A 12,227-nucleotide genomic window follows, 5' to 3' on the forward strand; every position below is an offset into this window, starting at 1 on the left:
GACTCCATGATATGGTATATCATCCGTAATACACATCATCCTGCTGCCTAAAAATATCACTTCATCATCACCAGATCCTGGTCTGTTTCCATCCCTGATCCTACTACTATCATCATACATCCTGTTCCATGCTACTGATTTTACATACTGTTATCTCCACTGATTCCTCTAAAACTCCATGCATGTCATATAAAGCTGCTGGCTCATTCCTGTTTCATCTCCACCTGTATTTCTAGTCTAAAGCAACCAAAATACCTGTTACTGACACTCATTATTTTGCTTTCTTCATTCTAATCTTATCCAAATGTACCTCCAAACTTATATCTATTTTTTACAAAGATGAAAGGAATATAAAATGGATATTGTAGTGCTATACCAAAATATTTACACTTATTCGTTCTTAATATATTAGTTAGTATATTAAGAATAATGGCTACATTTCTATAGAATTTGAAGGTCTGTCAAATACTTTACATGTTGTCTCATTTGCCCCTCATAAGGTCACAGACAGTGACCTTACGCAGCTAGTAAGTGTCTCAGGCAGGATTTAAACACAGGTCTTTTTGACTCTAACTGCTGTGCTTTATCCACTATACCACCTAGCTCAGTATTAGATATTTGGAATATTATTTAATTATCATGGACAGCATGGTATAATTTTTAAAGATCTGACCTCTGCTGTGTGATCCTGGGCACTTCATTGAATATTTCAGTGCTATAGACAAATCTCAAAGACTTGAAGTTGCAGAGAGAGTGCCAGCCATATTGGTAAAGAGAATTTCTTCTTCTGGGAGTGCCTTATATCAGTGAAATTACAGGTTCAGTTCCTATCCCCTATGCCCTATTTAATACCAATTACCTTCACTGAGCTCCCAAGACTACATTTTTCAAAACCCATTAAGGTTAGGAGGTACATCCTTGTTGATGTATGTCAGTTCTAACATCCATAAAACAGTGCTGCTTATGTTCTGTCTATTATGCTCTTGACGTTCACTTCTTCATCCTGTTGAAAAACGGAGAAAATTAAATGTTTTCTTGTGTGTAATGTATGAGACATGTTTTGCATATTTTGAAAAGCACTTTGGTTTTTGGAAAATCAAAATTGTTCATGTTCTGTCTGTAGTTCTCTCTGTATTTCTTTATTTGCTTGGTTAATAGAGATGTTAGAATATTCTTTGGTGTAAAGTGTGTGAGACATGGCTTTCATATCTCTTGCCAACCCAAATGTATTCTGATTTCTGTAATAACAAGATTCCTCCTGTTCTGTCTCTGGCTGTTGTTTATGTTCTTTTTTTGGTCTGTTAAATAATGACAGATCCATAACCTTTTCTGGTTCAAAGTGTTTTCTGTTGTTTTCTGGCATTTGTAGGGGGAGGAGTGTCTCAAGTTGTGTTGCCTGAACTGAATGATAAAGCTGGTGGACTAACCGACCACAAGGGAGGCATGCATGAAGCCTCCCTGCCAACCTTTAAGAAAGCTGCTTTGCTTGATAGCAGTGATAAACTTAACCAATACACACCACCCAGTAGCTCTGATAGACTGGACAAAACAGAAAGCAGTAAAGTAAGTGAAAGAGTTCAGGATAAGCAGGCACCTGCTCCAGCATTGAAGAAAGAAGCTGCTAAGGGGAAACCAGAAGTAAAAGAAGTAAGTGAAACAGTTCAGGAGGATCATACACCATCAGCAGAACCTGAGAAAGTAGCTGACCAGGGGAAAAGTAAGTCTGAGCCTGAAGTCCCAGCAACTTTGGAAAAAGGGAAAAAGAAGAAGGCCGTAGGTGAGAGCCTGTAAAGTCAAGCCATTCTACCAGTCTCCATCCATCAATGGTCTCCATCAATGTATTCGTCTCATTGTTCAAGTCATAACCATTTGTCGTTTTCATCGATGTTGAATTTCTTTTCCTAGGCTGATGGTTATCTGTCTTTTGGTCTCCATATAGAGCACATTTATGCATGGGTTATGAAAGCCATTTCATATATTTCCTTCACTTGTACATTTATTAACAGTAGAATATTTAAAATCACTGGGTATTGAAGTCAACAGATTCTTTCTCCAATATTTGGTGAGTTTTGAAACATCTTTGGTAACTTTATTTGTATTAAAATCATTCACTCAATAAGCATTTATTAAATATCTACTATCTGCCAATCACTGCACCACTAGAGTGCAAAGAGACAAAATCAAAACAGTAGCTGTCCTCAAGAATTTTACATTCTATGGAATCATAATGGAAATGACTTCATTGTCATTCATGGCCCACACAGAGTTCTTATATAACATTTCCATTAATTGTTTAAGAAAAAGTGTTCACAAAGGAATAATTACATGAGATTAAGCTTTGCTGTCATCCTAGGTATTTTCTTTTGATGATTGGTGCACAGATTTTCACCCTATACTTCAGTTAAAAGTCAGTTGTAAAAGACATGATATGACATTTTCTAGTATTAAATTTGGAAGAGTAAGCTGAGAATCTGGAAAGCTACTGAGACAGAGGAGCTAAATAAGACTATTTTCCCATTTAATTAATTTATTTTCCCATTGTATGATAGTCTGTCTTTCAGCAATTGAAATCCCAGTGCTATGAGTTGGTTATTATCCTTCTGGCTTATTTATAGTACTTGAAAGAAATTGGAAATTTTAATGGTATGTGGTGTTTAGTTAAGCAAAAGTTACCCAGACTAGAGAAAGTTTTATTCAAATGGACCTGCTCCTCTATCTTCTCTACTATAGTAATTTGATGGGTTTGTGATGTTTTCAGTGAAGATGCTCTTTTTTTAAATCAATTTATTTGTTTTCAATTTTCTACAATCTCTTTCATATAATTTAGATTTTTTCCCCCTCCCTCCACCTCCCTCCTCAAGACAGCATGCAATCTTATATAGGTTCTACATATACATTCTTATTAAATATTTTCACCTTAATCATGTTCAATAGAAGAATTAAAATGAATGGGAGGAAACCATGACAACAAAGCAAAACAAAACATAATACAAAAGAAAATGGTCTGCTTCATTATGAGATCCAATTCCATAGTTCTTTCTCTGGCTGTGGAAGGCATTTTGTCTCGAGTCCATTGAGAATTTTTTAGGTTCTTGCATTGCTGTGAAGGGCTAAGTATACCAGAAAAATTCCTCACACACTATGGTTGTTGCTGTGTACAAAGATTTTTCCTGAAGTACCATCACCTAAAATTACATTTTCAGTGACTGACTGATAAGTTAATGAGGAAGGGCACTCTAAGTCAGGGAAGACTTAAAATACCATCTGAATTTTATTCAAGTTTGACACCAAGCAACTTCAGCAGTTGAATAGTGTCATGGGAACCATTTAAAAAATGATTCACCACTATGATAGACTATAATCGCTATATTTATATCGCATTTTAAGGTTTGCAAAAGTATTTTGTAATTATTAACTCATTGTGATCCTCACAACAACCCTGGGAGGTAGGTGCTATTTTTATCCCATTTTACAGTTGAGGAAACTGAGGTATGCAATGGTTAAATGACACGTCCAGGGTCACACAGATAGTAAGTATACAAAAACAGATTTGAACTCAGGTCTTCCTGACTAAAGGTCCAGCCCTCTATCCACTGCTCCACCTAGCTGCCTTTATAAGAAACATTATATACCAGGGAGAAATTATAGTGATTATATTTGTTTAAAAAATGTTTCTTCCCATGAAGAGGGGGAAACATTATTGATGAGAATTTAACTAAGCTCCGGTATCAGTTATCCTCTACTTGCAGACCGATTACCAGTCGTGCGTCTACCTTTCATTAAGGTAAGTATGATGGAATGGTAAAATAATATGCATTTTAAAATACAAGAACACCCAAACAAGCAACTAGAGGTAAAAGGTGGCTTTTATTTCCTATTCTTGCTTGATTGCTAACAAAGATGAAAACAGAAAAAAAAATAATGATCCTGGGGATGGAGAATTGAGGGGGAAAAATGGTGATTTTTCTCTTTTGAGAACTAATTATAACACATATTTTTCTATTGTGTCAGCTTGATTTCTGGAAACTAAACAAAACAGAAATGATTTTTTTATGTATCACGTTTTATAATTCATATTAGCAGTCTGATTGTCTTTATGAATACCACTTAAATAAATACAATATCCATAGACTAATGAACTGATTTCTGTCCACTTATATGGCATTCATCTTGCAACAGCTACACCATCTCCACCCTATGACATCACTTGTCTTGAGAGTTTCCACGACTCAATGGTTCTTGGATGGAAGCAACCAGAAAAGTCTGGTGGAGCTGAAATTACTGGCTATTATGTGAACTATCGTGAGGTTATTGGTGGAGTACCTGGCAAATGGAAGGAGGCCAACATTAAGGCCGTCAGTGACCAGGCATACAAGGTAAGAAGGGCAATCTTATATTATCTTACTAGGGGTTAGTCATAAGAGTTACCCAATACTTTAATGATCCAATGCATTTCCTGACCTTGGATTATTGCCCAGACCTTGTATTGTAGTATGATCAGAAGGAATGGTATGGAATGTACCAAATCTAATAGAAGTGGTTTGGAAATTCAGGGATTATTTTTATTTTCTGACTTCTTCTTACACACTTACACGTAAAAGGTTAAATTAATTAGACCATCCATTGTGAATTGTATGCATAAGGCACAAATTAATATCTGCTTCCTGGTTCTCAAAATATTGATGGGAATCCTACTCTCATGGAACTCTAGTCTCTCCCAGTTTCCTAAGGATACTAGCTATAAATTTTCTTGGATAGAGAAGAGTTTTTCTCTTCCTCTCACTTTGAGATTCTCTTCTCTGGGAGAAAACTGGAGAATGTCCACAGAGAAACCAGAATGATGAAAGTTCTTGAGTCCATACCATATAAGGATGTGTTGAAGGAACTGGGGAAGTTTAGCCTTTGAGAAGACTCAGGGGTTATGATAACTGCTTAAAATATTTATAAGACAAATTTAGATTTGATATAAGGTATAACTTCTCAATAATCAGTGCTATTCAAAAGTAGACTAAATTGCCTTAGAAAGTAGTGGTTTTCTTTTCTCTGGATGTTTTCAAACACAATCTGAATGACCTATATTTTGTATTAGAGATATAGATTTTAGGTTGTAGACTAGGCTAGTTGGTTACTGGGGTCCCTTCCAGCCCTAAAATTCTGTGATTCTGTGAAAAGTTAAGATGTATGTCCGTACCATGAAAGGAGTCTTACTATCCTTAATTTTATTTATTTTTTAAAGTTTCAATGATACATTGGTTTCTTATGCCACATGATTTCCTGATCTCTCCTTGTAACACCAATATGATACCCACAGCAGTCACTATGGATATGCATGTGTACTTCCAGGGTAAATTCGCAAAATATAAACTCTCCTCCTCAAAGATGAAACCAAGATATTTATTCAGATATCAGAAAGCCAAATCCATCATAGTAACAAACATGTTCTCAGTGAAGGGAGCCATCTCCAAGCCTTTCCTCCACCAGTCCTCAAACAAACTCCCTTAGGCAAAATCATTCCCTCTCTCACTCAGGCTAGTTGCTCTGCTCTGCCTGCTCTCTCTCAGCTCCACCTAATTCTCTCTTCATGCTTTACCCATTCAGCAAGCTCCTCCTACCATCAGCTCCATGTGACTCAGGCTATGGGCTGGGCCAAAGTTCAAAACAGGTCACACGGGCCTATTAAGGGGCAGGGAAGATCTTCAAATTCCCTTACCATTACACTCTTCCCTTTCCCATTCAACCCTCCCATTAAGAAATAAAACAGGTAAACCAAACCAAACAAACCAAGCCAGTACCCCTACTTATTGTTGAGTATGGCTGTGCCCTTCCCCAGAGGTCAAGATGGCTGATTATGGAACTGAGTCAACATCTGGAGCCATTTAGTTGTCTCTTCCTTCTTAAGTCATTGACTCTTGGTAAATTGTATGTCCAGGGAAATGAATAGATGGAATGATGTCATACCAGGTCATTTTATCTCTGTAGGATGAGGAGAATGATTCCTTTTTCCTTTACTGCAGGGGGAAGACTATTGCTTTCTTTTGAGAGAAGGTATTTCTTTCAGATATTAAGAATATATTTTTGGAATTTGGTTCTAGTATTTCATTTTAACAGCCTGAATGAATATATCTTGTCTCAAGTGAGCAATTTACTGCCTTCATTTGTGGTTTCTCTCCTCCCTTTCCCCTATATTTGTTTAGAGGCCTGTAGAATAAAAGCTGCAATCAACTAAAATTGTTTAGCAACCTCCTTCCATACCAGGACATACCAGGACACAGGATTTCATCACTTCTATGCCTTGTTTTCCCATGTATATATAAAGTCCAACCAATATGACCGACGAGTGTAATGTTGCTTATATTACTCATTATTCAAGTGAAGACAGCATTTAAAGTCAGAATATTTGAGTCTGAACACTGGCTCTGACACTTACTACTTATGTGACCTCAAGCTCTCTGGGCCTCAGTTTCCTCATCTGTAAAATAAGGAGATTGAATCTGATGTCTTCTAAAGTCTCTTCAGGTCTAAATCTATGATCCTCCAGTCCAATGAACTGGGAATGTTTGCTTTTAGCTATTTGAGTAGGTAAGTGCAGTGGGAATCATAGTGTGTTAGACTATTAACGCTAAAAAGTACTTTGAAGATGACTGAGCCAGCCCCTTCATTTTATAGATGAGATCACTGAGATCCTTTTTATTTAATTTAGAATACGATATCCCTTATCCCCCATTTACTGCCTGCACAAGATAAACTTACTGCTTTCCAGAGCATTTGAATCTGATGAGGACTGAAAGCACAGATGTGCATGTATTGCTTTCAGGCATGTCATAAGCAGCTGGACCTCTTAAAATTAAGTATTTCTTAAGTATCAAAAACACTTAAGTATGTACATTTATTAAGCATTTATTTATTTTATGTCCAAGGTGCCTCATGTTACATAGCTTTTCTGATAACTGACATATTTTTAGCATTTTTCTTTCCAAAGTGCCTTCTCAAACATGATCTCATTTTCTCAACAACCCTGAAGACTCTGGCCTGGGTCTTCTGGGTCTGACTTTAGTGTTCTTTCTATTTTTGAGGCACCAAGGTGGCTCATCCTGGGCTGGAGTCAGAAAGACCTGAGTTCAAACCCAGCCTCAGACACTTACTACCTGTGTGATCCTGGGCAAGTCACTTAACCTTTGTCTGCCTCAGTTTCCTCAACTGTAAAGTATGTAAACATGTAAAGCATGCATCTTGGAGGGTTATTATGAGAATCAAATGAGATATTTGTAAAGTTCTTAGCAGAGTGCCTGGCTCTTGGTAGGTGCTATGTAAATGTTCGTTCTTCTTGTCATTACTCTTAGGTAAGAAGCATCATCATCATCGTAACTCATATTTACATGGCCCTTAAAGGTGGCAAAGTGCTTTATCCGTATTATCTCATTTGATCCTCACAACAACTTTGTGAGGTAGATACTCTTATTATTCCCATTTTACAGCTGAGGGAACTGAGGCTTACAGAAATTAAGTGATTTGCCTAGGATTACACAGTTTATTATCACAATAAGCAAATGAAAGTTTTAGACCACAAAAACTCAAGGCCTATCATTTTCTTATCCTTGCAGATAAGCGACTTGAAAGAAAACATGGTCTATCAGTTCCAAGTGGCTGCAGTGAACATTGCTGGGGTGGGGACTCCCTCTAAAGCTAGTGCATCCTTTAAATGTGAGGAATGGACGATTGCTGTGCCAGGTAAAACAAATTATTTAAGATTCTTTACATGTTTAGTTTCCTCTATAAGTGCATCTAATCTGGTAGCCAGGAGTGAATTTGTAGCTCAGCTCAATGTTTCATCATTAATCTAAGCAGAGTAAAGAAAGGGGGACAAAAGAAATTCAAGGGGAAACCAACTTCTATCAGTAAACACTCAGGAAGCAAGAGAACATGCTCACCTTTCTTTGCCCTTTCTATAACCTGAGTTGATACTTCTGAAGTTGCCTCCTAGAATGACTTTCAGTGGGAGGTGCTCTTGTTGTGCATAGAGATGACCTTGAACTGAGGACTTTGTTTGCTCATTAAGCAATAGTGAGTTTGTCACCAAGTACTTCATATTCCTGAAGAGAATTAAAGAATGGGGAGGACCAGGAAAATCCTAGAACTCTTATATGGCCAAAGGGATAAAGAGAGTAGGTGAAGGAGGCAGTAGGGCAAATGCTGTAACACAGGGAAGAAAGAAAATTCTCCTGCTCCCTCCTATCCATTCCTGGTTTGGTTCAGCATATCGTAGTCACAGAGAACAGATTCTCTTCTCTGGAAGGTACCTCAGTGATCATCCAATGCAACTTCTCGTTTTATAGATTAAGAAACTTAAAGAGTCATGACTTGCCCAAAGTCGCAGATACAGACACTAGTCTAGAACCCAGGTCTTCCAAGTCCACAGCTGGTGTTTTTTCTCCAACACCACATTACCACTTCAACTTTCTGTTTCTTCATTGGTGACAAAAATAGGGGACAGAGGCAATAACCTCAGGAATGAGGTGATGTGTGTGTGCGTGTGTGTGTGTGAGTGTGTGTCTGTCTGTCTGTCTGTCTGTCTGCCTGTCTGTCTGCCTGTCCCTGTGTGTGCAAGGATGACTCATGTTTGTAATTGTTAAGAGTAGAGAAATGGTGGAGACAGCATAGTGTGGAAATCCTTCTGGACTTTGAGTCAGAAGTCATGAGTCTGAGCCCAGGCTCTGACACTGATTAACCATGTAACGCAGAGCCAATTACATCACTTTTCTTACCCTCTGTTTCTTCATTTCAAAAGACCTGGATGATAATACTGGTACTATCTTACTCATCAGGTGGTTGTTAGCAATGTGCTTTATAAATTGTAAAGGGCTCGGCAACATGAGATGTTACACGATTGAGAAACACCAAGACACTGAATGGATTGGCCTTTTGTTTGTAATTCCCTTCAAGGCTAATACACATCATAATAATTTGATTTGATTGGTGCAACAGAAATAATTGTCTAATGAGGTAAAAATGACTCTAAAAACAGGGATTTGAAGTTTTCAGAGCACTTTTCTTAAAGCAAAAAATTGAAGTAGACTGTAAATATTAACTAGTGAGAAAACATGGCACATGATAAGCATTTAACAAATGTTTATTGAATTGAATGGAATTGAATTAAATGATTTGCTTAGGGTCTTGGAGTTAGTGAATATCAGAGCTAGGATTCACCTGGATTTCTGACTCACACGATCATAGATTTAGAGTTGGAAGGTATATCAAAAGGTGACCTAGCATTCGAGCCTAGCACTCTTATTTTATATAAAGAAACTGAGACCCAGAGAAATCAAGCAACTTGCCCAAGTTTCCACAGATAGAAAGTGGCAAAACTAGGATTTGAATTCAGGTCTTCTTGTTAACCATTTAGGATTAGTCAGAACAAACATACTAAATACATGGATCCAGAAATTTATCATGGAGAGATGAGAGGAAATGCCCAGTGAGGAGGATGCTTTGCTGTGGCTTTTTGAAAGAACTATACTTACCACAACAAAGGGTCATTTTTTTCCAGCATATTTTTGCCTTTGTGTAAACAGAATACTTATAAAATCACGTTTCTCATTTTAAACCACCACTCTTCATGGGCCAGTCCAGGGAGTTGTTTTCTTATTATTATTTGAGATTTGGGGGAAGTTTCAGTTTGCATTTAAGATGTGATTAGCCAGTACAACCAAATTTAATTTTTCTGGCAAGAGAACTTTTCTAGCCAAGGAACCAAAAATTCCCCAGAGAGAAGACTCATGTTGGTCTACCATGTCAATTCAAGCAAGACACAACTTTCTGGTACTCTAGTTTCATAGCCTCAATAAATGGGGGCTTAACAATTCATATCAGCATTGTTGTCAGCAGGAGACATCAAAATGAGGCTGATACACTTAGAAATATGAATTTTTCCCATAAATACTACAGTTTTAAGCATGTGGTTTTAAGATTGTGTACATATTTAATCTTTCTTCTCTGTACTCAAAGCATTCATTTCTTGGTTTCTCTAGGACCACCTCAAAATCTAAAGTATAGTGAAGTCAGAAAAACCTCCCTGGTCCTCCATTGGAAGCACCCAATTCATTCTGGTCGCACTCCTGTTACTGGTTTCTTTGTTGACATCAAGGAGACAAAGGCTAAAGATGATCAGTGGAAAGGGATCAATGAGAAGCCAATGGCGAACACATATTTGAAGGTATAAGTACTACCAGGTTTTTTTTTGGTATCTAAAAATGTTTACAAGTTCTGATGATATTAATTTTAAATAAAGTATAATTTCATTTAAAAGGATAGGGAAATGTAAACAAACCTTTTATACTAATATAGGTTCTCAGAAAGTATTTTTCAAGTTTTACCACACAGCTTTTCCCCAAAGAGAAAATATTGTGACATCACTATTTAGGGAAAAAATTTATGAATACTCCCTATGGCCTGGTGTGTCAGGTCCAAACTCTTCTGCCTCACCTTTAAAGCCCTCTATTCACCTCCTCTCAAGGTCCTGAAGAGTGGGACACAGGACCGGAAATGAATAAGAAAAATCAGGAAAAATCTAGGGTAGGAGGGGGTTGTCATAGGTACCAAGGAGGAAGCATGAGGACACCAGGACTATGTGCTTCGAAAACCTTACATGAAAGGGAGTGAAAGGCAAGGGAGGATGGTAATGGCAAGAAGGATAGAGTCCCAAAGACAAACTTTGCCTGATTCACAATGATGCCTTGGGCCAACCCTGATTCATTTCATTTAATATTTAGTGCAGTTAGTTATGCCTTTACATTGAATACTGCAGGGACTTTTTTTTTCTTGCTGAATTTTAGTTTATTGGAGCATCCCATTTTGAGATATTTTATAACTAAATTTTAGTCCATTAGAATTTAAGGTCGTTAAGGGCAGAAACTATTTCTTCCAGTCTTCATACTCTCACATTTGGCATAGTCCATGACACATAGGAAGTGCTTTATAAATGCTTGTTGGTTGATCAATTCATTGATTGGTAATGGTAATATGGAAAAGTAATGCTAATGCTCTGATAATAGTGAACTCTAGCTAATGCTTTATCAGAGAATAATTGTCTCTCTGGGTCTACTTCTAGTGCTACAAACAGCAGCAATCTCTTTAAGAATGTTGGTTAAGAATAGTTAAGGAACTTTAACAGTTAACTCTACTATTTATTTTTAACAAACAGAATTTTACCAAGAATCATTTAAGCTTCTCAAATGTCCTTAGCAAGCAACCAGAGACTTAGAAATACTGTTATTAAATACTACTGCCTACTAGGGGAAAAGTTTCTTAAGAAGAAAAGTGAATACCTTGTAAACAAATATGGAGGAGAAATATACTAAAGAGGAAAACAGAGTATATTTATAGAACAGTTGAACTGAGTAGTTATTGACGTTCTATTGACCAGCATAAAAGGGTGTGTGTTATTTCCTGACCAAATGCAAGGTTGTATATATATATTTATGTGTATATATACTTCATGGGTCATGTTGTAAAAATCTGACTCCAAGAAGTGCATCAGTTAAAAATTACTCAGATATCAGGTACAGATGTGTCAGGTGATCTCAAGTCTGTTTTTCTCAAACAAGGAGATGTTTCAGGTCCTTCCTGCTGTTTTGTTTTTATGCTCTGTGTAAAGTAAATCCATAGTTTGCTGGCATTTCTTCTAAATAGAGAATGAGAACCATGCCATTTTTACCGATTTATATAATGCTACTAAAAAGCAAATTCATTGACAGGTTAAAATTCATTCTAAAGTGATTCAGTTTATGCCACATAATGAACATTTTTTAAGCTAGAATTTAAAACGTAATTTTATTTTTAAAACTTTTATGTGTGTGGCTAAGGGCAGTCTTCACTTAAGCGAATGGACATTTTTGAGAATATTTTTTTAAACAAATTCCTTATAAGTAATTCTATTTTTTTCCTATTGATTTCTATGATATGGAAATGGGGTATCCAAGTAGTGGAGTACAATAGAGCACTGAGCCTGGAATCAGGACGATCTTAGTTCAAATGCAGCCTGAGACACTTAATAGTTGTGTATCTCTGGGCAAGTCACTCAACTCTATTTGCCCAGTTTCTTCAACTATAAAATGGGAATAAGAATAACACTTAACTAGCAGGGTTTTTGTGATGATAAGATAAGATATTTGTTAAAAAGCACTTAACATATATAGTGCCTGGCATATAGTAGGAATTATACAAAATACTTA

At 36.8% G+C, this 12,227-nt stretch overlaps 1 protein-coding gene across 5 annotated transcripts in view; it reads left to right on the plus strand.

The window, feature by feature from the left end:
- The window catches only part of MYOM1 (myomesin 1), a 165,339-nt gene that overhangs the window by 95,200 nt on the left and 57,912 nt on the right, over positions 1–12,227 (plus strand). For 3 of the 5 annotated variants that reach the window (XM_072604308.1, XM_072604307.1, XM_072604306.1), the window contains 4 exons: positions 1,370–1,777; positions 4,180–4,376; positions 7,602–7,728; positions 10,026–10,210. In XM_072604308.1, coding sequence (XP_072460409.1) covers positions 1,370–1,777; positions 4,180–4,376; positions 7,602–7,728; positions 10,026–10,210 — 917 coding nt within the window. The remainder of the gene's footprint in view (positions 1–1,369; positions 1,778–4,179; positions 4,377–7,601; positions 7,729–10,025; positions 10,211–12,227) is intronic. The other 2 variants (XM_072604309.1, XM_072604310.1) reach the window with 2 other exon arrangements.

This window comes from Notamacropus eugenii, chromosome 4 (assembly GCF_028372415.1).
Source record: "Notamacropus eugenii isolate mMacEug1 chromosome 4, mMacEug1.pri_v2, whole genome shotgun sequence".
In the NCBI taxonomy this organism is placed as follows: Eukaryota; Metazoa; Chordata; class Mammalia; order Diprotodontia; family Macropodidae; genus Notamacropus; species Notamacropus eugenii.